We start from the raw sequence: 27,547 nt of genomic DNA, 5'->3' as shown, positions 1-27,547 counted from the left end.
TGGAGAACATGCCCCTGTCTACATCAATGGGAACGAAATAGAAAGGGTCGAGAGCTTCAAGTTTTTAGGTGTCCAGATCACCAACAACCTGTCCTGGTCCCCCCCATGCTGACACTACAGTTAAGAAAGCCCACCGTCTCTACTTTCTCAGAAGATTAAGGAAATGTGGCATGTCACCTACGACTCTCACCAACTTCTACAGATGTACCATAGAACGCATTCTTTCTGGTTGTATCACAGCTTGGTATGGATCCTGCTCTGCCCAAGACCGCAGGAAACTACAAAAGGTCATGAATGCAGCCCAATCCGTCACGCAAACCAGCCTCCCATCCATTGACTCTGTCTACAATTCCCGCTACCTCGGAAAGGCAGCCAGCATAATTAATGACCCCAAGCACCCCGGACATTCTCTCTTCCACCTTCTTCCGTCAGGAAAAAGATACCAAAGTTTGAGGTCACGTACCAACCGACTCAAGAACAGCTTCTTGCCGACTGCCATCAGACTTTTGAATGGACCCTGCCTTGTATTAAGTTGATCTTTTCTCTACATCTTGCTATAACTGTAACATTATATTCTGCAGTCTCTCCTTCCTTCCCTATGTAGGGTATGCATTGTTTGTACAGCATGCAAGAAACAATACTTTTTACTGTATACTAATACATGTGACAATAATAAATCAAATCAAATTAGATGTTGGAGACAGGAGAACGTTCCAGTCTGTGTAAAACTCAATCTTCATTCACACAAACCTCGCGCTCTAATTGGCTGAAGGAGCAGAGTCCTTCCGGTCGTCCAACTCTTCCCATTGGTCAACACGTCAGCAGACTGCACATGCACTGCTCCCCCCTCCCCTTGGACATGCGCAGTCCCGGTCCAGGGAAGAAGGGAAGGTCACCAAGCGGCTTCTCGTTCTCGCCAGAGCAGTCAGCCGGTTGCCCGGAAACCTTGTGTCAAGGATGTGTAGGGGGAGGGGAACAATGGGTGGGGAGGGGCACTTGTGTCCGGGCGTCAGCTCTGTACACTGGATTCCGGTGACGTCACCGCAGAGCAGAGTGGTATTAGTTAATTCAGACAAGGCTCCGTTATGACGTCACAATGACTCAGACTGACGTTTCCAGCACACAGTCTCCCATTGGGGCAATACCCCTGGTCACAGAAACAAAACACTTCGGATTGGACAACAGCTCAGAGTCGGAAGGTCAAATCCCCGCCGACCCTTACGTAGACGGAAATCCGCCCCCTCATTGTCTCCATGAGGGAGGTTGACCAATGGGAACGCGCGGAGGACCGGAAGGGAGCTTGTCCTCCAGCAATCCGAGTCTGGCCTTTGAGGCCCTGGTTGCAAAGAGCTTGGTCCTGCCCGGCAAAGCTTCACACAGACTGAAACATCCTGCTGTCGCCAACACTTGTGAGTAAAACACTTTTTTTCCTCCTCTTCCCATTTCTTTTCTCATTCTGGGCTGCAATTTTTGATTTGTTTAAATCCCCATGCCCAGATGAGATGTATCCCAGGCTGCAGTGGGAGGCAAGGGAGGAGATTTGGAGTACCCAATTATTTTTTTCTAATTAAGGGGCAATTTAGCTTGGCCAATCTACCTACCATGCACATCTTTAGTTTCTGAGGGAGAAACGTAAGCAGACACGGGGAGATTATGCAACCTCCACACGAACAGTGACCTGGGACCGGGATCGAACCCGGGTCCTCGGTGCCGTGAGGCAGCAATGCTAACCACTGCGCCACCATGCCACCCAAGCCAGTGAGTCTAACCTCAGTAGTATGGAAACTATTTGGAAATTAATCCATTTGGGGAGGCAAGAATTAATAAAGGATAGTCAGCATAGCTTTGTCAAGGGGACGAAAGAGAAAGTGCTGGAAAATCATAGCAGGTCTGGCAGCATCTGCAGGGAGAGAAAAGAGCTAACGTTTCGAGTCCAATGACTCTTTGTCAAAACTGGCATTCCTGGGTAGAGAGGTAACAGTGAGTTAAACACTGGATATAAACAAATTACTGCGGATGCTGGAATCTGAAACGAAAGAGAACATGCGGGAAAATCTCAGCAGGTCTGGCAGCATCTGTAGGGAGAGAAAAGAGCTAACGTTTTGAGTCCGATGACTCTTTGTCAAACTCAAAACATTAGCTCTTTTCTCTCTCTACAGATGCTGCCAGACCTGCTGAGATTTTCCAGCATTTTCTCTTTCGTTTCAGATTCCAGCATCTGCAGTAATTTGCTTTTGTCAAGGGTTAATAATGTCTTACATATTTGATTTAAATGTTTTGAGGGGGTGACTGGGTGTGTAGATGAAGGTTGTGTAGTTAATGTAGTCTACATGGACCTCAAGAAGGTAAAAGTATTGGGATCCAGGGAAATTTGGCAAATTGGATGAAAAAATTGCTGCATGGCAGGAGGCAGAGGGTAATGGTCAAAGGTTGTCTTTGTGACGGAAGCCTGTGTCCATTGGTGTTCCAAAGGGATTGGTGCTAGGTCCCTTGCTATCTGAAGTGTACATTAATGATCTGGACGTGAATGTAGGAGGTATGATAAGTAAGTTTATGATGACACAATAATTGGTGGTGTGGTAAATAGTGAAGAGGGATTGAACCTGGGACCTCGGCACTGTGAGGCAGCAGGGCTAACCACTGTGCCACCGTGCTGCCCAAAACTCTGATTCTTTGAGGACAGAGGAAAGAATGTTCCAGAGTGTGGTAAACCACTGTTACACCTTTAGAACATAGAACGTTACAGCGCAATACAGGCCCTTCGGCCCTCGCTGTTGCGCCGACCTGTGAAACCACTCTAAAGCCCATCTACACTATTCCCTTATTCATATAGTCTATAAAATAATGAGGGGCATAGATAAGGTAGATAGTCAACATCTTTTCCCAAAGGTAGGGGAGTCTAAGACTAGAGGGCATAGGTTTAAGGTGAGAGGGGAGAGATTCAGAAGGGCCCAGAGGGGCAATTTCTTCACTCAGAGGGTAGTGAGTGTCTGGAATGTGCTGCCAGAGGTAGTAGTAGAGGCGGGTACAATTGTGTCTTTTAAAAAGCATTTAGATAGTTACATGGGTAAGATGGGTTTAGAGGGTTATGGGCCAAGTGCGGGCAACTGGGACTAGCTTAATGGTAAAAACTGGGCGGCATGGACTGGTTGGGCTGAAGGGCCTGTTTCCATGCTGTAAACTTCTATATGTCTATCCAATGACCATTTGAATGCCCTTAGTGTTGGCGAGTCCACTACTGTTGCAGGCAGGGCATTCCAAGCCCTTACTACTCTGAGTAAAGAACCTACCTCTGACATCTGTCCTATATCTATCTCCCCTCAATTTAAAGCTGCGTCCCCTCGTGCTAGACATCACCATCCGAGGAAAAAGCCTCTCACTGTCCACCCTATCCAATCCTCTGATCATCTTGTATGCCTCAATTAGTCACCTCTTAACCTTCTTCTCTCTAACGAAAACAGCCTCAAGTCCCTCAGCCTTTCCTCATAAGATCTTCCCTCCATACCAGGCAATATTCTGGTAAATCTCCTCTGCACCCTTTCCAATGCTTCCACATCCTTCCTATAATGCAGCGACCAGAATTGCACGCAATGCTCCAAATGCAGCCGCACCAGAGTTTTGTACAGCTGCAACATGACCTCATGGCTCCGAAACTCAATCCCTTTACCAATAAAAGCTAACACACCGTACACCTTCTGAACAACCCTCTCAACCTGGGTGGCAACTTTCAGGGATCTATGTACATGGACACCGAGATCTCTCTGCTCATCCACACTGCCAAGAATCTTACCATTCGCCCAGTACTCTGTCTTCCTGTTATTCCTTCCAAAATGAATCACCTCACACTTTTCTGCATTAAACTCCATTTGCCACCTCTCAGCTCAGCTCTGCAGCTTATCTATGTCCCTCTGTAACTTGTAACATCCTTCTGCACTGTCCACAACTCCACCAACTTTAGTGTCATCTGCAAATTTACTCACCCATTTTTCTACGTGCTCCTCCAGGTCATTTATGAAAATGACAAACAGCAGTGGCCCCAAAACAGATCCTTGTGGTACACCACTAGTAACTGGACTCCAGTCTGAACATTTCCCATCAACCACCACCCTTTGTCTTCTTCCAGCTAGCCAATTTCTGATCCAAACTGCTAAATGACCCTGAATCCCATGCCTCTGTATTTTCTGCAGTAGCCTACCACGGGGAACCTTTTCAAATGCTTTACTGAAATCCATATACACCACATCAACTGCTTTACCCTCATCCACCTGTTTGGTCACCTTCTCAAAGAACTCTATAAGGTTTGTGAGGCACGACCTACCCTTCACAAAACCGTGTTGACTATCTCTAATCAAATTATTCCTTTCCAGATGATTATACATCCTATCTCTTATAAACCTTTCCAAGATTTTGCCCACAACAGAAGTAAGGCTCACTGGCCTATAGTTACCTAGATTGTCTCTACTCCCCTTCTTCAACAAGGGGACAACATTTGCTATCCTCCAGTCTTCTGGCACTATTCCAGTAGACAAAGATGACTTTTAAAAAAAATATATTTTATTGAAAATTTTTCAATCACAATTTTTTCCCCTTACACATCAAACATAAAAAAAAAAAGAAAATTTAACAGTACATGTAACATAGTAGACAAAGATGACTTAAAGATCAAAGCCAAAGGCTCAGCAATTTCCTCCCTAGCTTCCCAGAGAATCCTAGGATAAATCCCATCCGGCCCAGGGGACTTGTCTATTTTCACACTTTCCAGAATTGCTAACACCTCCTTATGAACCTCAAGCCCTTCTAGTCTAGTAGCCTGAATCTCAGTATTCTCCTCGACAACATTGTCTTTTTCCTGTGTGAAAACTGACAAAATATTCATTTAGCACCTCTCCTATCTCCTCGGACTCCAAGCACAACTTCCCGCTACTGTCCTTGACTGGCCCTAGTCTTACCCTAGTCATTCATTTATTCCTGACATATCTATAGAAAGCTTTAGGGTTATCCTTTATCCTACCTGCCAAAGACTTCTCATGTCCCCTCCTGGCTTTTCTTAGCTCTCTCATTAGGTCCTTCCTAGCTAACTTGTAACTCTCGAGCGCCTTAACTGAACCTTCATGTCTCATCTTTACATAAGCCTCCTTCTTCCTCTTGACAAGTGTTTCGACTGCTTTAGTACATCATGGTTCCCTTGCTCGACCACTTCCTCCCTGCCAGACAGGTACATACTTATCAAGGACACGCAGTAGCTGTTCCTTGAACAAGCTCCACATTTCCATTGAGCCCATCCCCTGCAGTTTTCCTCTCCATCCGATGCATCCTGCCTCATCGCATCATAATTGCCTTTCCCCCAGATATAACTCTTGCCCTGCAGTATATACCTATCCCTTTCCATCACTAAAATAAACGCAATGGAATTGTGGTCACTATCACCAAAGTGCTCACCTACCTCCAAATCTAACTCCTGTCCTGGTTCATTACCCAGTACCAAATCCAATATGGCCTCACCTCTCGTTGGCCTATCTACATACTGTGTCAGGAAACCCTCCTGCACACATTGGACAAAAACAGACCCATCTAAAGTACTCGAACTATAGCGTTTCCAGTCAATATTTGGAAAGTTAAAGTCCCCCATAACAACTACCCTGTTGCTTTCGCTCCTATCCAGAATCATCTTTGCAATCCTTTCCTCTACATCTCTGGAACTTTTTGGGGGCCTATAGAAAACCCCTAACAGGGTGACCTCTCCTTTCCTGTTTTTAACCTCAGCCCAGACTACCTCAGTAGACGAGTCCTCATCAAACGTCCTTTCTGCCACCGTAATACTGTCCTTGACTAACAATGCCACCCTTCCCCCTTTTTACCACCATCCCTGAGCTTACTGAAATATCTAAACCCCGGCACCTGCAACAACTATTACTGTCCCTGCTCTATCCATGTCTCCGAAATGGCCACAACATCGAAGTCCCAGGTCCCAACCCATGCCGCAAGTTCACCCACCTCATTCCGGATGCTCCTGGCATTGAAGAAGACACACTTTAAACCACCTTCCTGCCTGCCGGTACACTCCTGCAACTTTGAAACCTTACTCATGACCTCACTACTCTCAACCTCCTGTATGCTGGAGCTACAATTCAGGTTCCGAAGCCCCTGCTGAACTAGTTTAAACCCTCCCGAAGAGCATTCGCAAATTTCCCCCCCAGGATATTGGTACCCCTCTGGTCCAGGTGTAGACCATCCTGTTTGTAGAGGTCCCACCGACCCCAGAATGAGCCCCAATTATCCAGAAATCTGAAACCCTCCCTCCTGCACCATCCCTGTAGCCACGTGTTCAACTCCTCTCTCTCCCTATTCCTCGTCTCGTTATCACGTGGCACGGTAACAACCCAGAGATAATAATTCTGTTTGTCCTAGATCTAAGTTTCCACCCTAACTCTCTGAATTCCTGCCTTACATCCCTATCCCTTTTCCTACCTATGTCGTTGGTACCTTTATTAGGTGATGTATGGTACGACCTGTACTACAGGTTCGTTGCTAGTCCCTGCCTGCTGGCTCTGCCCAATAGGCGGAGTATAAATATGTGTGTCCTCCATGCTGCAGCCATTTAGCCAGCTGCTGTGGGAGGCCACACATCTTAGAGCAATAAAGCCTCAGTTGGATTCAACTCTCGTCTTTGTCCAATTGATTGTGCCTCACAGAGAAACTAGAATTGTATGTTCTGAATTTCTATACTGCACTGACTGATGATTTTTGTAAATTACAGGTTATTAGAAGGTGAGGATTTACAGAGAGAAATCTCAAACCAAACGTCATGTCGAGATCTGACAGAGTCAATCGATTAATCAGCATCAGAATATCATCACCCTTTGAATCTCAGAGAAATATTTATCTGTTCTGTTTGCTTCAAAAGATTTTAAACTTAATGTGACTGGAAAAGCACCGAGACACACACACCCGAGTGAGAGTGTTCCAGAGCACTGACTGTGGAAAGAGCTTCAACCAGTTACACAGCCTGTAAAAAACATCACATCATTCACAGCGGGGAGAGACTGTACACGTGTTCTGTGTGGACAAGACTTCAACTGAACAACAAACCTGGAGAATCACAAGGACACCCACAGCATGGAGAAACCGTGGATATGTGGGGACTGTGGGAAAGCATTCAAATCTCCATCTGCACTGGATATTCATCAGCGCATTCACACTGGAGAGAAACCATTCACCTGCTCTGTGTGTGGGAAGGGATTCACTCAGTCATTCAGCCTGCTGAGACACAATGTCACTCATACCAATGAGAGACCTTTTAAATGCTCTGACTGCGAGAGTGGCTTCAAAAGTGCTGTGGAACTGATGTCCCACCAGCGCATTCACACTGAGGAGAGACCATTCATCTGCTCTGTGTGTGGGAAGGGATTCAATTATTCATCAAGCCTGCAGCGACACCAGCCAGTTCACACTGGGGAGAGGTTGTTCACTTGCTCCATGTGTGGGAAGGGATTCGCTCAGTTTTCCAGCCTGCTGAGACACAATGTCACTCACACCAATGAGAGACCCTTTAAATGCTCTGACTGCGGGACTGGCTTCAAATGTGCTGCAGATCTAATGATCCACCAACGCATTCACACTGAGGAGAGACCATACAGCTGCTCTCACTGCTCAAAGCGGTTTCGGAAGTCATCCAACCTGCGGGCACACCAGCGAGTTCACACCGGGGAGAGACCGTTCACCTGCACGGAATGTGGGATGGGATTCAGTCATTCTTCAAGCCTGCGGAAGCACAAGCGGATTCACACTGGGGAGAAGCCGTTCACGTGCTCCGCGTGTGGGAAGGGATTCAGTCAGTCATCCCATCTGCAGAAACACCAGCGTGTTCACACTGGGGAGAGACCCTTCATCTGTTCCGTGTGTGATAAGGGCTTCATTCAGTCATCCCACCTGCTGAGACACCAACGAGTTCACAAGTGATGACAGGGGTTGGATTCTGCTGTTATTGCTGCTGTTAATCACATCCAGGACTGAACCATTCTGACACTTGGTGAAGTGGGAGGGTCGGAGGGTTTCTTTCTGCTGGACTGGCCGGTCTCACAACTTTGTTCCCAGTGGACTCATGCTCTTTGAGCCTGGGAGAGCACATTTCCCTGAAATGATCCACAAAAGCTGATGAAGTATGTTTATTTTAAATAATGTTTTCACCCTGTAAGGACTCTTCCTCTTGATTTCCCATTTCTATTACTTTGCCATTGTCATTTTGATCCATGAATATTAAATGAAAATAAACCTTGAAGTTGAGCAGAGGAAGTGAGGAACTCCGAAGTGGCAAAATACTTCACTGTACTCTGAAGGTTTAGCCTTTTAACAGAAGAACTCAGATTTTCTGGGACCTGAGACATCGGAGGGATTTGGTGTTGATTGATTGACAGGTGGCCAATGGATTGGCCAAAGACCGTATTCTGTCCAGCAACAGACAGTGATTTGAGAGTGCGGCGAGTTAAAGAGGGAGGGTTAGGAATTAGATAATAATTAACCAGTTGTATTTGCTGCCTATTCAATTATAATGTGGAGACACCGGTGTTGGACTGGGCTGAGCACAGTAAGAAGTCTTACAACACCAGGTTAAAGTCCAACAGGTTTGTTTCAAACACTAGCTTTCAGAGCACTGCCCCTTCCTCAGTTCCAGAAACATGGTACATACTCGTGCGACTCGGCCAGCGTTGTCTACCTCATACGCTGCAGGAAAGGATGTCCCGAAGCGTGGTACATTGGCGAGACCATGCAGACTCTGCGACAACGAATGTACGGACGTCGCGCGACAATCACCAGGCAGGAATGTTCCCTTCCAGTCAGTGAACACTTCAGCAGTCAAGGGCATTCAGCCTCTGATCTCCGGGTAAGCGTTCTCCAAGGCGGCCTTCAGGACGCGCGTCAGCGCAGAATCGCCGAGCAGAAACTTACAGCCAAGTTCTGCACACATGAGTGCGGCCTCAACCGGGACCTTGGATTCATGTCGCATTACATTCACCCCCCCACCATCTGGCCTGCGAAATCCTACCAACTGTCCTGGCTTGACACAATTCACACTTCTTTAACCTGGGGTTACCCCATCTCTGGATCTGTAAAGATTTTTATTTTTTTATTTTTTTTATTCTCCTTTTTCACATTTTCTCCCACATTTACATCCATCAACAATAAACAATCAGCAAGATATGTCAGTCCCCATAATAACAATGATCCCATCTACCCACCAACCCCTAAACCTCAACCCGCATGTTTACATAAACAAATGGCAAAAAGGAATCGGGGATTACCCATAGTCACCCTTAATCTTACACAGCTCCCCCACCCCCACCGCAGGTCTCCAGCTCTTCCTGTCCACTGCCTCTTGCAAAACTCCGCCTCCCAACCTCGGTTCCTTCCCCCCAACTTTCCACCCCGGCGTGACCACTCGGACCCTGTTCTGCCAGGCTCCGATGGCCGCAGCCCCTCCCCCCACCTCACTCCCGTTCACTGGCCGGCTTAAACCGGCCAGCGTGGAGGCCCCCGCCCGGGTCCCTTTCCCACTTGCCCGGCCCTAGGAAAGCCCAAAGATCCCCTTTTAGCACACAAACCCCGCATATCCACCTACACCCCAAAGAACTCTCATTTCGAGTGAAAGTCCCGTCCCCTTGTCCAAATATATACCACATTGGCTCCTTTAATCTCTACACCCGCGCGCAGTGATACAAAAAAGAAGAAAATACAGTCATGAGGTTACATCGGCACCTGGCCATTCCTCAATTTGTCAGTTCTGCCACAGTCCATCTGCTTTCGCAAACTCCTCCGCTGCTTCCGCCGTTCCAAAATAAAAGTCCCTCAGCTTGTAAGTCACCCTCCGCTTCGCTGGATATACAATGCCGCACCGCACCTTGCTAATGTACAGTGCCCTCTTCACCCGGTTGAAGGCAGCCCGCTTCCTTACCAGCTCCACTGTAAAGTCCTGGTATACACGTATTCCAGCCCACTGCACCACCCACTTCTGCTTGGCCCAGCTCAGGACCTTCTCCTTCACCCTGTACCTACGGAAGCAGAGAGTCACTGCCCTTGGCGGCTCACTCGCCTTTGGTATAGGCCTCCACGATCGATGAGCCCGATCCAGTTCATATCGGGAGGGATCCTCCCCCTCCCCCAATAATTTTGCCAGCATCGTGGCAAAGTACTCCGTCGGCTTCGGTCCTTCAACTCCTTCGGGCAGCCCCACAATCCTCAAATTCTGTCGCCTGGATCTGTTTTCCAGGTCTTCCATTTTTCCTCGCAGATCCTTGTTAGTATCCATCACCTTCCACATCTCTTTCCCCATCGAGGCAAGTTGATCACCATGCTGCAATAACATCTCCTCCACTTCCTTCAGCACCTCCCCTTGCTCTCGCACCTCCGCCACTGCGCTCGCCACCTCCGTCCTCACCGGGGAGACCGCCTCCTCCACCAGCACACTCAAAACCTCCCTCATCTCCTTCCTCACCGTCTCCATGCATTTCGCAACCTGCGCCAACTGCTTTTCAAATTCCGCAGCAATCACCTTAGTTATTTCTTCAGCCGTAAGCAGTGCGGCCTTCCCTGGTGCTCCAGCCTCCATTTTTCCTGGTGACCCCGCGGTGACCTTTCCACTCCCCGACGGACCTCCAGCTGTTTTTTTTTCCAGCCGTTTTCTTGCTCACCCTCGACATTTTTCTTTGTTCCTTTTTTCCTCCTGTCTTCACTGTGCCTTCTCCCTTCGTCTGCCGCCTCCGCGGACCCTGGGACCGGGCTTAAAGCCCGACAATGCCGTTGCCGACCGGGAGCCCTCCATTGTGCGGCCGCCTCCCGCCCGCCGTCTGGATCTGTAAAGATTTAATCACCTGCTAATGCTCGTATTCCAAGCATTGTCTTGTTCTTTGACTTTGTCTATATATATGTTTCTGGAACCTACCGCTTCATTCACCTGAGGAAGGAGCAGTGCTCTGAAAGCTAGTGATTTGAAACAAACCTGTTGGACTTTAACCTGGTGTTGTAAGACTTCTTACTGTATTTAATTATAGTTATTGTTATTAACAAAATTAATCATGTTTAAATTTACAAACTTGGTGACTGCAGTTATTGGGTAGCCAAAGATCAAAGATTTTGGATGTTTTCTTTGAATTAATTTGTTAATTTCAATTGTGTTGCGACTCTGGGTGAAGTGGGGCTGGAATTGACCGTGCACTAGCCCAGGGTGTGATATCAGCCCAGTACAGGCAAATCTAAAATAAATACAGATAGGGCTGGAAAAACACAGCAGGTCTGGCAGCATCTGTGGAGAGAGAAGCAAAGTTAACGTTCCACGTCCAATGTAACTCTGTTTCAGAACTAAAGAGAGGGAGAAATGTGATGGGTTTGATGCTGGTGAGAAAGGGGGAGGGTCAGGTAGAACAAAAGAGAAAGTCAGGGATTGGTTAGAGGGCGGGTGAGATTAAAAGATTAAAATGTCCTGGAACAAAAGGCAAAGAGGCTGGATGAGCACACTGGGCTAAATCTCTGGCTTTTAAAGCAGACCAGCAGTGCGGTTCAATTCCTGTACCAGCCTCCCTGAACAGGTGCCGGAATGTGGCGATTAGGGGCGTTTCACAGTAACTTCATTTGAAACCTACTTGTGACAATAAGCGATTTTCATTTCATTTCAGATGGAGGCAATGGATTGGATTGGATTTGTTTATTGTCACATGTACCAAGGTGCAGTGAATATTCCACCCTGGTTCACATGTACCAAGGGCAGACAGCCCAGACAGATCATTTAGACATGGTCGTACACTATGTGACTAGAGCTGTACATTTGTCCAGAGTAAGTGTTAATGGCAGAATAAAGGACAGCTCCGCCTGGAAGGAAAGAAAACCCAGGAAAACAAGATGTAGATTGACACTTGGCAAAAAAACCCAAATCAAAATGGAGGAGAGAGTTCTGGGTCTGAAGTTGTTGAACTCAATGTTGAGTCCAGAAGGCTGTAAAGTGCCTCATGGGAAGATAAGGGGCTGTTCGTCCAGCTTGTGTTGGGCTTCTCCGGAACATTGCAGCAGGCCCAGGACAGAAATGTGAGCCTGAGAGCAAGGTGGTGAATTCTAATGGCAGCAAGCGGAAGGTCAGGGTCATGCTTGTGGACTGAGCGGAGGTGTTCCACAAAGAGGGCAGGGAACAGGCTACAGATGAATTAAAGAGAAACCATTTGGGTCCAGAACATTGTGAACATCCTTTTACCCTGGTTGTCTTTGATCCTCAAGTCATTTTCTGTTTTTCTAACCATGTCCTGTTTCATTAATAAACTTTTGTCAGAAATGTTAATAATTGGAGAAAACTAAGATTTGGAAAATGAAATGGGGATAAAATAAAACGGGGAGTTGATAATGGCAACTATCTGAAGAGATTTTGAGATGCAGATTTGCATATCAGTGAGAAAAGCAAGTGTTTACCCATGTGACTAGAGGATAACAATGGGGTTTAGAAGAGGTAACTTCAAAGTAGAGAGATAAGGAACTTGATATGTATATGCTAAAAGCTGACTCCACAGGGTGGATAACATCAAAGGGAAAGAATGATATATCAATAACATAATGATTGTGACAAGGACAGGCAAACGAACCATCACAGCCACACCCAGCTGCAGAAAAAGTCTCCCGAAGAGAAGTAGCAGATTTTGCTTTTGCTGAAACTGAGTACGGTTTCCCTGAACTTGGCAAATAACCAGCACATGGTAACTATCTGCTGGATTTGGCTCATAGAGTTATATAATGGATGTTGGTTGGGAACAAGGAGGCATCTCAGAGTTCAGGAGACATAGGTAGTTGGGAACCAAGTGGTAACTGCCTGTAACACAGTGTGTGTATAGCCATCAGTGTACTTAACTGTTGTAGTGTATTATCACCTTCCTGTTTTTTATTTTAAATAAATGTTCTTTATTAATGGTTCACACAACGACTGGAATATTCCACCCTGGTTCACATTTTTCTCACAATATACCAAATTAAAAATATATGCTGTGAAGAACCAGTGTTCCAAGTTACTCTTCTGGATTTTGGGATACCCTCACATTAACATCAGGTGGATTCTTAACAAATTGGGGGCTTGCCTGGGATTTTGGAAAGCATAATCCCTTGGGTGTAAAGGAATTTGTGAGTTTTAAATATAACAAGAGTGGGGAAAGTTTGGAACAAAGTAAGCAATACATGGTTTAAACTAAGGTGACTGCAGCATGATTCTTCCTGTGGCTAAGGCTTTCCTTAAGGCGGAGATGTAACTCTGCATGATCACTTCCAGTGACAGCCATGAGCTGACCGGTCGCACGCAAGGTGACTCTGGTGTGAAACCTTGAATATGACCTTTTGACCCCTTCAATTGGGCACCAAAATTATTCACGACCCCACTCCCACCCCTCACACACACCGCCTAACCCCCGCAAACCGCATCAACGAGAAATAGAAAAGACAGCCAACCGCCCAGCGGAAAAGCCAGCAAGGACAAGGGGAGGATACCGCAGCTTCAGAGCAAGGGGGGGGGGGGGGGGGATACCGCAGCTTCAGAGCAAGGGGGGGGGATACCGCAGCTTCAGAGCAAGGGGGGGGGGGGGATACCGCAGCTTCAGCGCCGGCAGCCACACGAGGTGGCACGGAACCGAGAAGGACCAACTCCACAGAGTTCTCAGCGCAGTCCCAAGCTGATGGACAAACTTATCGGCTTCATCACCTCCAAGCCCCATAGCCACAGGGAGGAGCTGCAGACCTCTTGGCAGCCGTCGAGACAGCAGTGGAGGCGGCAACGGCCCCCATGAGGGAGGCTATGTCCAAAATGGAGCGGCGGCTTGAGGCCCAAAGATCGATGGCGAGAGCCCTCGAGAAGGCTGCCACGGAGCAAGGGAATGGGATCGTGGTAAGATTAATCAGGGCCCAGAAGGGCTTAAAACAAATAGACGACCGGGAGAACAGGTCTCAATGCCAAAACCTAAGAATTGTGGGGTACCAGAAGGTATGGAGGGGCGGAACCCCACGGATTATATATCGGCAAAGCTCGGGAAACCGGTTGGTGAGGAGGCCTTCGCCAAACACCCGAAGGTGGCCACGCCCACAGGTCGCTTCGGCAGTGGCCCAGAGTCAGGAGACCTCCGCAGCCGATAATTGTAAAGTTCCACAAGTATCAGGACAAAGAATGGATCCTGAGGTGGGCGAAATGTGCGAGAGGGTGAAGTGGGAAGGACATTTCATCTGCTTGTATCAAGACATTGGGGCAGACCCGGCCAAGTGCCAGGCCGAATTTAACAGCCCTAAAACCACTCTATACAAAAGCAAGGTGCGGTTTGGCATGTTTTACCCTGCCAAGTTATGGGTCACATGCCAGGGGAAAGAGTACTATTTCGACACGCTGGAGGACGCCAACAAATACATCCAGAAGAATTGTCTGGACAGGCAGTGAGAGTGCACATGGGCTAGAATGCGAGTAGAGAGCTGAGAGGGGCAGGAACGAATGTGGGCAGAGATGACAGGGGCGAGGGAGCGGGGAAGAGGCAGACGGGGTTAAATAGGGAACCTGTCCAAGAGAGGAGCCGCTACACCAGCAAATAAGCTGGTGCATGGAAGTACAATGAAGCAGGAGGCTGCGGCACATCTCCTGGGAGGGAAGGCACGCCTGGCAGGCGGGAGAGGCATGACAGAAATTCAGGGAAAACAAAGGGGCAAAGAAGGCAGTGCCGGGGTTGTGAGGGGAGGGGGGGAATGGGAGGGAGAAGCACAAGGGTAAGAGGAGACGCGGGAGGGGGTAGAGAGCTGGCTGCAACAGACAACACGTGGAGATGGCGAAAAAGAGGAAGCAGTTTGCGGCCAGTTTGAACGGCCTGAGAGCGAGGGCAGGCCCGATCGGACAGGGCCGGGCCCACATGGTGAGTATAGTTAACCCCATAGGAGGGGGCAGCAGACCAGTCCCTCCAATCCGGTTGTTAAATAGACCATGAGGGTATCAACGGGCTGTTGAAGAGATCCAGATGCCTCGCCTATCTCAAGAGTCTGAGGATGGGCGTAGCCTTCCAACAGGAAACAAACCTGGGAGAGAGGGACCGACAGCGGGTAAGGAAGGGCTGGACAGCACAAACGTTACACTCATGTTTCGACACTCGGACAAGGGGGCATGGTCATAGTCTCATTTACAGCAACAAGCACAGTGACGGATCCAGGAGGTGGTACATAATGGTCAGTGGGACCCTGGAAGGGGCCCCTGTTGTTTCGGTAAACGAATGCCCCGAACTGGAATGACACAGAGTTCATCAAGAAAACAATGGCCGAAATCTCGGACTTGGACACACACCGACTAATGATGGGGGCCACTTTAACAGGACCTGACATTGGACAGATGAGACCCCAGGACAGGTAACATGTCAGGCATGACATGAAAATTGAACACCTTTATGGAGCAGATGGAGAGGGAGAGGATGGGTTGGGGGTAGACCCGTGGAGGTTCCACCAGCTGAGAAAAAAATAATTCTCCTCCCACATGCATAAGGCGTACTCACGGATAGACTTTTTTGTGGTAGGGAAGCGAGTACTCCCAGGAGTAACAAAGGCGGAATACTCCGTGATTGTAATCTCCGACCACTCGATGCATTACATCGACATGTGATTGGAGAAGGAATGGGTCCAACACCCTGCCATGGAGGCTGGACACAGCCCTCCCCGCCAATAAGAAATTCAATACTAAAATATCCCAAACCCTCAGCCATTATGTTTTCTGCAACCAGAACAGGGAGATCTCACCCTCCACATTCTGGGAGGCACTGAAGGTGGTGATCAGGGGGAAACCATAGCTTATAGGACCCTTAGGGACAGGAAGGAAAGGGAAGTCGAGCAGCGGCTGATCGACTCCATACTGGAGGTGGATCGACAGAACTCCACAGCCCCAACCGTGGAACTGCTGGCAGAAAGGAATAAGCTGCAGATGGAATTTGACCAGCTCTCCACACGGAAGGCAGCCCACCAGCTCTACCAGGCACGGTGGGCCCAGCTCTCCACACGGAAGGCAGCCCACCAGCTCTACCAGGCACGGTGGGCCCAGCTCTCCACACGGAAGGCAGCCCACCAGCTCTACCAGGCATGGTGGGCCCAGCTCTCCACACGGAAGGCAGCCCACCAGCTCTACCAGGCACGGTGGGCCCAGCTCTCCACACGGAAGGCAGCCCACCAGCTCCACCAGGCACGGTGGGCCTTTTACGAACATGGAGACAAAGCCAGCCGCAAGCTGACATACCAGTTGAGAAAACAGGCGGCCAGGAAAGAGATAGCTCAACTTAGGGACAGTAATGGTCTGACGGTAGCGAACGCAAACAAGGTTAATAAATAAATCCTTTAAAATCTTTTACCGAGGGCTATACACCTCCAAGACCCCAGAAGGGGTCTCCGGGATGGAACAATTCCTTGACAGACTGGATATGCTGGTGGTGGGGGAGGACGGGAAATGGGTGCTGGAAGCACTGCTAGTGCTGTGCAAAATCGTGGAATGTATCAACACCATGCAATCAGGGAAAGCAGCAGGACCGGATGGGTTCCCGGCAGACTTTAAAAAACATCCTCAGCAGCACTGGCCCCACACTTGCGGGAGATGTTCAATAACTCATTGTCAAAGGGGGCCCTGCCACCCATGCTAGCCCAGCCTCGATCTCTTTAATCCCCAAGAAGGACAAAGACCTAATAGAGTGTGGACCATACAGACCCATCTCTCTCTTAAATACTGATGTGAAAATCTTTGCGAAAGCACTGGCGAGGCGACTGGAGAGCTGCCTGCGGAAGATCAGACAGGGGTTGTTCAGGGCAGACAACTTGCAACAAACATCAGACACCTGCTGAATGTTATAATGACCCCATCAGTGGAGAGGACACCAGAGGTGATCGTCTCCCTAGATGCTGAGAAAGCTTTTGATCGAGTAGACTGGAGGTATCACATGGAGGTGCTTGAACAGTTTGGGTTTGGGGCAGGGTTCACCCTGTGAGTGAAGCTGCTGTGCAGCACTTTTATGGCGAGTGTTTAGACAAATGCAACCAGCTCTGAGTACTTCCGGCTGCACAGGGGAACGAGGTGGGAGTGCCCGCTATCCCCACTCCTGTTCATGCTGCCAATTGAGCCACTGGCTCTCGCCCTTAGGTCGGCACCTCCGGCCCAATGGTCCACAGCTCAGCTGGTGGACTTTTTAACAGCTCATTTCCAAAAACAGAGGTTTGAAATCTCTGAAGATCTAGTAAGGGCCATTGACCCAATTAAGGTGGCAGTGGAGAGAGTTGAGCAGTGACTAGAGGCTCAGGGTGCATCTCTACAGAAAATGGAGGAGTCTGTCGCCGACCACGTGGACTGGCTGGGTGGAAGCAGAGCTCTCCTTGGTGGTTGATAGCTTCAGAAAAGTACGTGACAAGGTTGACAAGTTGGAGAATCGAGAGCTTCGGCAAAATATCCGAATAGAGGGTCTGCCAGAGGGGTTAGAGGGCTAGTTATCTTTGGAGTATGTCGCACAGATGCTGCAGAAGCTGGTAGGTGAGAACGTTTTCAGTCACCCCTGATTGGGGCACGGAACTGGCCAAATGGCGAGTCAGATTGAATAGGGTCAAGGCGGTCCTGCATAAGGAATGTGTGAGATTTGGAATGTTGTATCCGGCTCTTTTATGGATCACCTTTCGGAATCAGAAACACTTTTGAGACACTCCAGAGGAGGCAGGCAAGTTTCTGAGGGACCAGGAGATTGGGGATCTGTAAATATGTTAAAATGTGCTTGTTCTGTGCTGTTGATGATATTGTTGATAGTTCAGTTGTTGTGCATTTCTGTACATTTGTTATGTTCTCTTTATCATTCTCCTTCCAGTTTTCTTTTTATTGAGGTGTGTTTGATGTTCTGGGTTTGGGAGATGTGGGATCGTGATTATCTTTGATTCGGTTTGGGTGATATTTGATTTGATTTGATTTATTGTCACATGTACCGAAGTTCAGTGCAAAGTATTTTTCTGTGGCCAAGAGAACATACACAGTCCGTATGTGTATATATGGGGGTTCCTGCTCTGTTGTAATGCTGTAGTGTTATATGTACTGTTACTGTATTACAGCTTGTTCAATATTGTTTTGTTTTTGTCTTTTCCTGTTTTTGTATTTTCTGGATATACATTCAATGAATTATCTTTTTAAAAAAATAATAGCAGGGTGAGTAAATGCTTTGTGATTTAAAATGATGCTGGTGAAGTAAAAAAAGACAGAGCTATCATACTTAAATGTGGTCAGATACACGGGAGTCTGGTCCCCACACTTATAGGAGAAAACACAGCAGTAGTTATTCCAGGATTTTACACTGAATTCTGGGACACAAGTTCATCACATGATTTGGTCTTAACATTATGTGAGAGGTCAAAGGGTGAACAATTACTATTCATGAACTATCCTCCTTCCTCAGAATTAAAATAATCAGTTCTGTTCTCTAAATTCAAAGAAAAACAAGCATTAAAGTATTCAGCCTTTCACGGTGCTGAGGACACAGGTTCGATCCCGGCTCTGGGTCACTGTCCGTGTGGAGTTTGCACATTCTCCCCGTGTCTGCGTGGGTCTCACCCCCACAACCCAAAGATGTGTAGGGTAGGTGGATTGGCCACACTAAATTACCTCTTAACTGGAAAACAAGAATTTGGTACTCTAAATTTTAAAAATAGATTAGTGAATGAAAATCGCTTATTGTGGCAAGTAGGCTTCAAATGAAGTTACTGTGAAAAGTCCCTCGTCGCCACATTCCGGCGCTTGTTTGGGGAGGCTGGTACGGGAATTGAACCCGCGCTGCTGACCTGCCTTGGTCTGCTTTAATAGCCAGCTCTTTAACCCTGTGCTAAACCAGCCCCAGTTAGTGTCGTCTAATGTGTTATTATTTTTTTTTCCAATTACGGGACAATCTAGTGTGGTTAGTCCACCTACCCTGCACATCTTTGGGTTGTGGAGGGAGGGGGGGGGGGGGAGGGGGGTTTGGTGAGGGAAGCAATGGCCATGCAGACACGGGGAGATTGTGCATAATTTGTAATGTTTAAAAAGAGTCACTTTATTTCCCATAATGCGAGGGATAATCCCACAAAGAATTGATACCTTAGAGGGCCGGTCAAGTGGCTCGGCCCAAAACAAGGGACTATGATAAATAATATTAATAGATGACCATCATCCTGTTTTAAACCCCAGATACCAGCCAGGTCCAGCAAAATCGAGCTGGTTGACGTACATAAGGGGGAAGAAACTGTTAATAATGTCATTGGAGGGACTTCCAGTGGTGGCCATGAGCTGAGTGCTCACATGAAAGTTGGCTCTCGCATGAAATCTTTGACTACACACTTTTAATCCCAGCAAACATTCCCACAGCCTGACCCCCGTCAACCGCACTGACAAGAAGAATGGGAAAAAGTCCGTCGCCCAGTCGAAAAGCCAACAAGGACAAGGGGAGGGAAACCTCAGCCTGGGAGCCGGCAACCACATGAGGTGGGGCTGACCCCACAGAGCTCCCAGTGCAGACCCAGGCTCTGATGGACCAGCTTATGGGCTTCATTACCATTTGGTGCTCCAGAGACACAGGGAGGAGTTGAGAAGAGACCTCCAGGCAGCTGTCGAAACAGCAGCAGAAGCTGCTGCGGCCCCCATGAGGGAAGCAATGGCCAAGACGGAGCGGAGGCTCGAGGTCCGGAAGACAATGCAAGAGACCTTAAGAAAGGTGCCATGGATCAAGGGACCAGGTCGTGGCACTTGAGGCCAAGGTGGCGAGCCTGATCAGGGCCCAGGAGGAGCTAAAAGGAAATGTCGATGGCCAGGAGAACAGATCGCGTCAACAGTACTTGAGAATTCTGGGGCCGCCGGAAGGAACGGAGGGGAGGAACCCAATGCAGTGCGTAGTGGTGATGCTCGGAAAGCTGGTCAGCGAGGAGGGCGTCACCAAGCCCCGGAAGTAGACCGCGCGGACAGGTCACCTCCCCATAGCGGGGGAGCCACCGCAGGCGCTAACCGTGAGGCTGCACAAGTCCCAGGACAAGGAGCGGAGGTGGGCGAGAGGCGTGAGAGGGTGCAAGTGGGAAGGACATTCCATCTGCTTGTACCAAAACATTGTGCCGACCTGGCCAAGAGTCGGGCCGAATTTAACACCGCCATATCCGCCCTGTACAAAAATGAGGTGCAGTTTGGCATGCTCTACCCTGCCAAGCTATGGGTTACATATCATGGGAAGGAACATTATTTTGATGCCCCGGAGAAAGGCAACACATTTGTACAGAAGAACGGACTGGGCAAACAGCGATAGAATGCAATGGCCAGAACACGGGCTGCAAAGGATGAGAGGGGCAGGGGCAAACACAAGCAAAGGTGCGGAGAAAGTGGGATAAGCAGACGGGGGTTAAATAGGGGAACCTGGCTAAGGGGGGAGCCATTACACTAGCGAGTAAGCTGGTGTATGGGAGCATAGTGAAGGAAGAGGCTGCCGCATGCCTCCCAGGAGGGAGGGAGCGTCTGGCAGGAGGAAGGGAAAACAGAGAAATTCAGGGAAAAAAGAGCAGTGGTCCAGGGTTGCATTGAAGAGGGAGAGCCAAGGGGGAGGGGCACCAGGAGGGGGAGCACAAGGGCGGGGGAACAGGGAGAAACAGAAGGGGGAATGGAGGCGGGTAAAGGGCTGGTTATAACAGACAACACGTGGAGATGGTGAAAAAGAGGACGTAGTCAACGGCCATCTTGAATGGCCTGTGAGCAAGGGCAGGCTCAAACGGACAAGGCCGGGACCACAAGGTGCATATGGTTGACCCCATAGCAGCGTGCTTCGGGGGGTGGGGGGCGTTGGGAGCATCCAGAGAGCACAAAGTCTCACTCGATGTTGATGACCTGCTCCTCTACATGTCGAACCCCCTAGCCAGCATTCGAAAGCTAACTGGACTCCTCAGGGAGTTTGGCGTCTTCTCAGGTTACAAACTCAACCTGGGAAAGAGCAAAACCTTCCTGGTAAACCCCCGAGGGGGAGGAACAGAGCTGGAGGAATTGATATTTAATAAAGTGGCCCAAACCAAGTTCAGGTACCTGGGGATCCCAGTGACCCACAACTGAAAGAGGCTCCTCAAATGGAACCTCTCCAGCATGGAGGAGGTGAAGAGGGACCTGTAAAGATGGGGCTCACTCCCTCTTTCCCTGGTGGGAAGGGTACAGACAATTAAAATGAATGTACTGCCTAGGTTCCACTTTGTGTTCAGATCACTCCCAATCTTCATCCCAAATGCTTCTTCACCAGGTCGATAAGTTAATCATGATCTTAATTTGGGGAAGGGGGGGGGGGGGGGGGAAAGAGATCCCAGGGTACGTCAGAGTATTTTACAACGGGGGCGGCATGTGGGAGGCCTGGCCCTACCAAATCTCCTATTTTACCACTGGCCGGCAAACGAGGAGAGGTGAGGGAGCTAAGGGAACTGGAGGCTGGATCCGAATGGAGGAGGCCTACTGCATGGGGACGTCTCTCCAAGCACTGGCCACCGTACCACTCTCCATCCCACCCCCCAGCCCCGCCGACCCCACCACACCCACTTCAGGTGCCCAGCGGTAGTGGCCACCCTAAGGACATGGAACCTGTTCAGGCGGCATTTCGAACTGGGCGAGGTGTCCATAGAGGCCCCCAGCTGCAACAACCACAGGTTCACACCGGCGAAGGTAGACGCCACATTTGGGTCATGGAAGGAGGACAGAGGGACACTGACAGGAGAGAACATGGACAACAGACTGGTAACCATGGGGAACTCACAGAGAGGCTCCAACTCCCTTAAGGGAATGAGCTCAGGTGCCTGCAGCTGCCTGACTTTCTCTGTAAGGACCATAAGACATAGGAGCGGAAGTAAGGACATTCGGCCCATCGAGTCCACTCCACCATTCAATCATGGCTGATTTCAACTCCATTTACCCGCTCTCTCTCCATATCCCTTAATTCCTCGAGAAATCAAGAATTTATCAACCTCTGTCTTAAAGACACTCAACGTCCCGGCCTCCACCGCCCTCTGTTGCAATGAATTCCACAGACCCACCACTCTCTGGCTGAAGAAATTTCTCCTCTTCTCTGTTCTAAAGTGACTCGCTTTTATTCTAAGGCTGTGCCCCCGGGTCCTAGTCTCCCCTGCTAATGGAAACAACTTCCCTACATCCACCCTATCTAAGCCATTCATTATCTTGTAAGTTTCTATTAGATCTCCCCTCAACCTCCTGAACTCCAATGAATATAATCCCAGGATCCTCAGACGTTCATCGTATGTTAGGCCTACCATTCCTGGGATCATCCGTGTGAATCTCCGCTGGACCCGCTCCAGTGCCAGTATGTCCTTCCTGAGGTGTGGGGCCCAAAATTGCTCACAGTATTCTAAATGGGGCCTAACTAATGCTTTATAAAGCTTCAGAAGTACATCCCTGCTTTTATATTCCAAGCCTCTTGAGATGAATGACAACATTGCGTTTGCTTTCTTAATTACGGACTCAACCTGCAAGTTTACCTTTAGAGAATCCTGGACTAGGACTCCCAAGTCCCTTTGCACTTCAGCATTATGAATTTTGTCACCGTTTAGAAAATAGTCCACGCCTCTATTCTTTTTTCCAAAGTGCAAGACCTCGCACTTGCCCACTCTCATTTTGTTGTATCAGGTGTTTACTTTAGTCATGTTTAAACATTGGGAAGTTGAGATGGAAGGGAAGATAGAAATGGAGTTGTATGTGTGAAAACATGAACGAATGAGAGATAAAACTAAAGTGTAACATGGCCTAGACTTGAATGTCTGCTTCCGCAAGGTGGGGTATGATTAGGAAACGTTTTGTGATCCAATTTACTGAGGCTTCATGGATCACAGGGGGACTGTAGCCGGACGGCGAACTGCTAAACATCTACCAAGCATGATGGGAAAAGTAGCTAATCTTACACAAGCATAGGGACTGTGAAAACAGCTGCAGTTGTTTTAAAAACCTGTGGAACTGATGTTCCACCAGCACATTCACATTGAGGAGGAGAGGCCGTTCAGCTGCTTTCACTGTGCAAACAATTTTAAAACGTCATCTACCCTGCTGATACACCAGTGAGTTCACACCTGGGAGAGGCCGTTCACTGTGCGGGAAGGGATTCACTCAGTTAATCAAATTGCAGACACACCAGCAAGTTCACACTGGGGAGAGGCCATTTACCTGCTCTGACTGTGGGAAGAGATTCACTCTATTACACAACCTGCGGAAACACCAGCGACTTCATAAGTTTTCACAGGGATTGGATTCTGCTGTTATTGCTGCCGTTAATGACATCCACACTGAACCATGTTCATTCTGACAGTAGGTGAATTGGGAGGGATGGATGGTTTCTTTCTGCTGAACTGCCCAGTCTCACCACTTTGCTCCCAGCCTCAAAGAGCATCCGTCTCCTTTAGGCATTTGAAGAATGTCATTCAAATGCTTTTTGTGTTCAAGTGACAAAGTTTGATTTTCCTGTTTGGAGCAACTGGGATCTTGGGCATCAGAAATAGAAGGATTGAGAACAAGAGCAGGGACGTTATGCTGAAGCTTTCTATAGCTTTGGTTAGGCCACAACTGGAGTATTGAATCCAGTTCTGGGTCTTTAGGAAGGATGTGAGGCTCCTTGAGAGAGGGGAGAGGAGATTTACCAGAATGGTTCCAGGGATAAGGGATTTTAACCACCAGTTTCGTTGAAGAAGCTGGGGTTGTTCTCCTCAAACTGGCGTTGCTTAAACCAGTGTATTTCAAACTTTTTTTCCCGCGACCCACTTTTACCAAATTACTGATCTTTGGGACACACGCCGGCTGACCTTCACGATCATTATTGCTTGCCTTTAATGTGACAGGTGAGCCTGTTTGGTCCTCATGATCTGACTTGCTTTGCTATTTAATGTTACATTTTGATAAGGACGATAGCTGACGATTTAAGTTCTCGCTGCATCTTTTGAAAAAAATCAAGAGGTTTGTCCTCGAACTCGCCATGCATTTGAAGATTTGACGGTTTAATCTTTCATTTGCCAGTACTTCCCTGCATAGGGAAACCAGGGGCTGGTTTAGCACAGGGCTAAATCGCTGGCTTTGAAAGCAGACCAAGGCAGGCCAGAAGCACAGTTCAATTCCCGTAACAGCTTCCCCGAACACGCGCCGGAATGTGGCAACTAGGGGCTTTTCACAGTAACTTCATTTGAAACCTACTTGTGATAATAAGCGATTTTATTGTATTTATTTTTTATATAACACACAAGGGCTTTGCATCCTGAAGTTCATTGACACAATTAAAGCCATATCTCAAGAAATCATCTTTATGCAGCTTTGTTCCCGATTTCAGTTTCTTCTTAATGAGGCCCTGAGGCTCTGTATTTATCTCACACCAGCACTGCTTTGTCCTGCCGTGGACTCTCCTGCGAAGCTCCCTCCAGTAGATTTAGTTGTGAGATCCTGGCCTGTTTGTGTTCTGCCCTCTCTTCCTTATTGCAAAATAATCCATCTTCAGTTCTTCACACAGTCATATTGCTTGCTTGCTGGGAGCTACAAAATGGAGGAATCTCTGCTCCACGATTTCACACCCAAAGCATCAACGTACAGGGCACATGGCGTCAGTGTACGTACCGGACGCGTGACCTTCTCACCACCCTCTGGCGGAAAGACTCCATCGTTCATACTTAAAAGCCAGTCACGGTCGACATTCTTTTATTTTTTTTAACTTTAAAACTTTATTTCCAATACCTGATTTTTCCAAGTTTATGACTTTATAATTACTGAAAATTAAAACATTTTCAGTTGAACATGCGCATCCTTACATTTACACACAAACTTTGTTTTAAATATATTCCCATTTATTCAGACATTTAAACAAGTACAGAAAAAAGTACAATCTTGTTTTTACTTTGCAAATTATGACTTTAGACAAGATGAGGTAACTTGTCAAACACACACAATGTCACAATATTTCTCACTGTTTCCACTGCATTGCACTATCTAAACATCCAAGTCATCTCCTTCTTCATTTCTCACTAAAAGCACTTACTTCCTGGTTTCCAGAGAGTGGTGACACAAAGCGATGACTGTGTAAGTTTCTGTGTAAGTGATGACTGTTAATATGTGTCGGCTGTATTGACTGTATTGATCGGTATTCCTCGCCAACAAACCTGGCCTGGCTTCGCTCCCACTGTGCAGTAGCTGCATCCACCCCAGTCACAGACTGCTGACCACTGCCCGATCAGGACTTCACATTGTGGGAGTGCAAGCAGACATTGTGCCAGCTGTTGACCAGCTTGACCACAGAGCCGCAGGTCGCGTACTATCGATCGGTGGAGGGGGACGAACTGAGCAGCGCGCAGAAGACAAGCACCAGAGCGGAGCTCCAAGCTGGGTCCACCACTGTTACCATTGTGCACCCATGTGGATGTCTGTCAGCCCTTGTCCCCATCCCCTGCGTGCGGTGACCAGCACACAGTCCAGCCTCGAACCCCATGCCCCCAACACCGCAACCAATTGGAGACTGCCCGCAGCAGCATTCCTATAAGCTGGTCACGGCTGTTGGGGTCGTCTTCCTATGATCGGGAATGCAACAACTGATCGCTCCACGACCCTCCCGACACCTTCCCGTGTCCCACTCATGGGTCGCGTTGGTCGCTGAAGGAAACCAACTGGTTCTGATAGGTTAAAAAGGTTAATTAATGATCCTTTGATTGTAGATTTTTAAAAACTTAGTTCAAAAGTCATTTTAAAATGGATTCCATCATGACAGTGCAAAACTGTACAAATTTAACATCAGTTTACAAAGCACACAGCTTGCAGAAATAAGTAAAGTGAAGGCACAGCATTTGAAACAGTTTGCAAATGAGCTAAGCAAATGCCACATTTCTACTGAAGGTCAGGTTGACATTAGAGTTCATATGAGCCTTCCATTGTTGGAAAGAAGGAATTATAGGATAAAGCACATACCAGTCCATGATAAGAACAGATTTTGCATACCAATGCCCACTAAAGAATTCACAGATGCAACATGGCTGGTAATTCTAAGTTAATGTTGCATATTGAAGATTGACAACCCAATTATCGAACCAAATATATTGAAGACTCATCCAAACCAATCAGCATGTTACAGGGGCAGGAATAGATTGACTTTGGCTGATAACAAATTCCTTAAAGGTAATAGTTTTAGGCTATTATTTCATTCTAGAATCATCTTATACTTTTGCCTAGCTATTTACTATCTTTATTTCGTATTTTCATATTTTCATTCTACTTCTAATCTGCACAGCTGTTTGCTTCGAGCAAAGAAACCATTACTGTATTTTGAATTCCAAGTCGTTTGTAAATTACTAAGTACGATCATCTCAAGTAAAGCTTTCAGCAGGGGCCAGAATTGAGAACATTTTGATTTTGTAACCACAAGAAGATTACTCTCTTTATAATCAATAGATACCAATAAAATTTAATTTTGCATCCGAGAAGTCTAGTGCAAATTTCTGCCTCGTTAATTGTATAGAAGAATACAGTAACACAAAGGCACTCTTCATCAGTCGCAACCCTGAGTTTGAAAAACCCTGCCATAACTTAATGGTACAAGAAATAAGGGGACACAGATTTCAGGTTTTGCAGAAGAGTTATATCTCTATCACAGCATTGTCTCGATGGGCTGAATGGCCTCCTTCACAGCCCCATGATTGTGATGTTAAGAGAAAAATTTCAGCTGTACCACTCTCTCTAACCCCCCCCCCCCCTCCAAATGCCTCATCTCTGGTGCCATTCTCATAAATCTCCTCTGCACTCTCTCTGAGAACTTTATATTTTCTTAAAGTGTGGGGCCCACAAATAGGGTTCCATTCTAGAGGGATAGAATTGAAAAACAGGGAGATTATGTTCAATTTGTTCAGAATCAGGGTTAGACTACACTGGGAGGACTGTCAACATTTGTGATCTCCATTTAGAAAAAGGAACTAGAGGCACTGGAGAAGGTTCAACAAAAATTCACAAGAATAATACCAGAACTGAGAGCATTTCACCCTCAGGAAAGGCTGGGGCTGCTTTTCTCTAGAAAAGAGAAGACTGAAGGGTGACGTGATGGAAGTCTTTAAGATTATGAAGGGGTTCAATAATCCAATAGGGTTTTCATGAGAATCCTCTTTACCCAGCGAGTGGTGAGAATGTGGAACTCACTACCACAGTGAGTGGTTGAGGTGAACAGCATGAATACATTGAAGGGGAAGCTAGATGCATACATGGGGAGAAAGGAATAGAAGGATATGCTGATGGGGGAGATGAAGAGGGGTGGGTGGAGGCTCTTGTGGAACATAAATACTGACAGAGACCAATTGTGCTGATGCGCTCCAAGGCTCAAAGAGCATCAGACTAATGAAGATTTTGACCAATGGATGAGCGAGTTATTGACACAGAAAGAAGCCATTTTGAACTTGCTGTCTCCAAAAGAGAATCCAAAATGTTGGAGTCTGGGAAATGAACTGAAAAATGAAGCTCCGCCTACAACTGAGCCAGAAGAAGAGAGTTTAAATGTGGGATTGA

General features: G+C 47.7%; 1 protein-coding gene across 1 annotated transcript in view; it reads left to right on the top strand.

Moving 5' to 3' along the window:
* The window catches only part of LOC140417995 (uncharacterized), a 109,195-nt gene that overhangs the window by 53,897 nt on the left and 27,751 nt on the right, over positions 1-27,547 (top strand). Inside the window, exon 3 of the mRNA XM_072501425.1 lies at positions 7,080-7,956. Coding sequence (XP_072357526.1) covers positions 7,080-7,956 — 877 coding nt within the window. The remainder of the gene's footprint in view (positions 1-7,079; positions 7,957-27,547) is intronic.

This window comes from Scyliorhinus torazame, chromosome 5 (genome assembly GCF_047496885.1).
Source record: "Scyliorhinus torazame isolate Kashiwa2021f chromosome 5, sScyTor2.1, whole genome shotgun sequence".
Lineage (NCBI taxonomy): Eukaryota > Metazoa > Chordata > Chondrichthyes > Carcharhiniformes > Scyliorhinidae > Scyliorhinus > Scyliorhinus torazame.
This window is presented reverse-complemented; position numbering and strand designations above follow the sequence as displayed.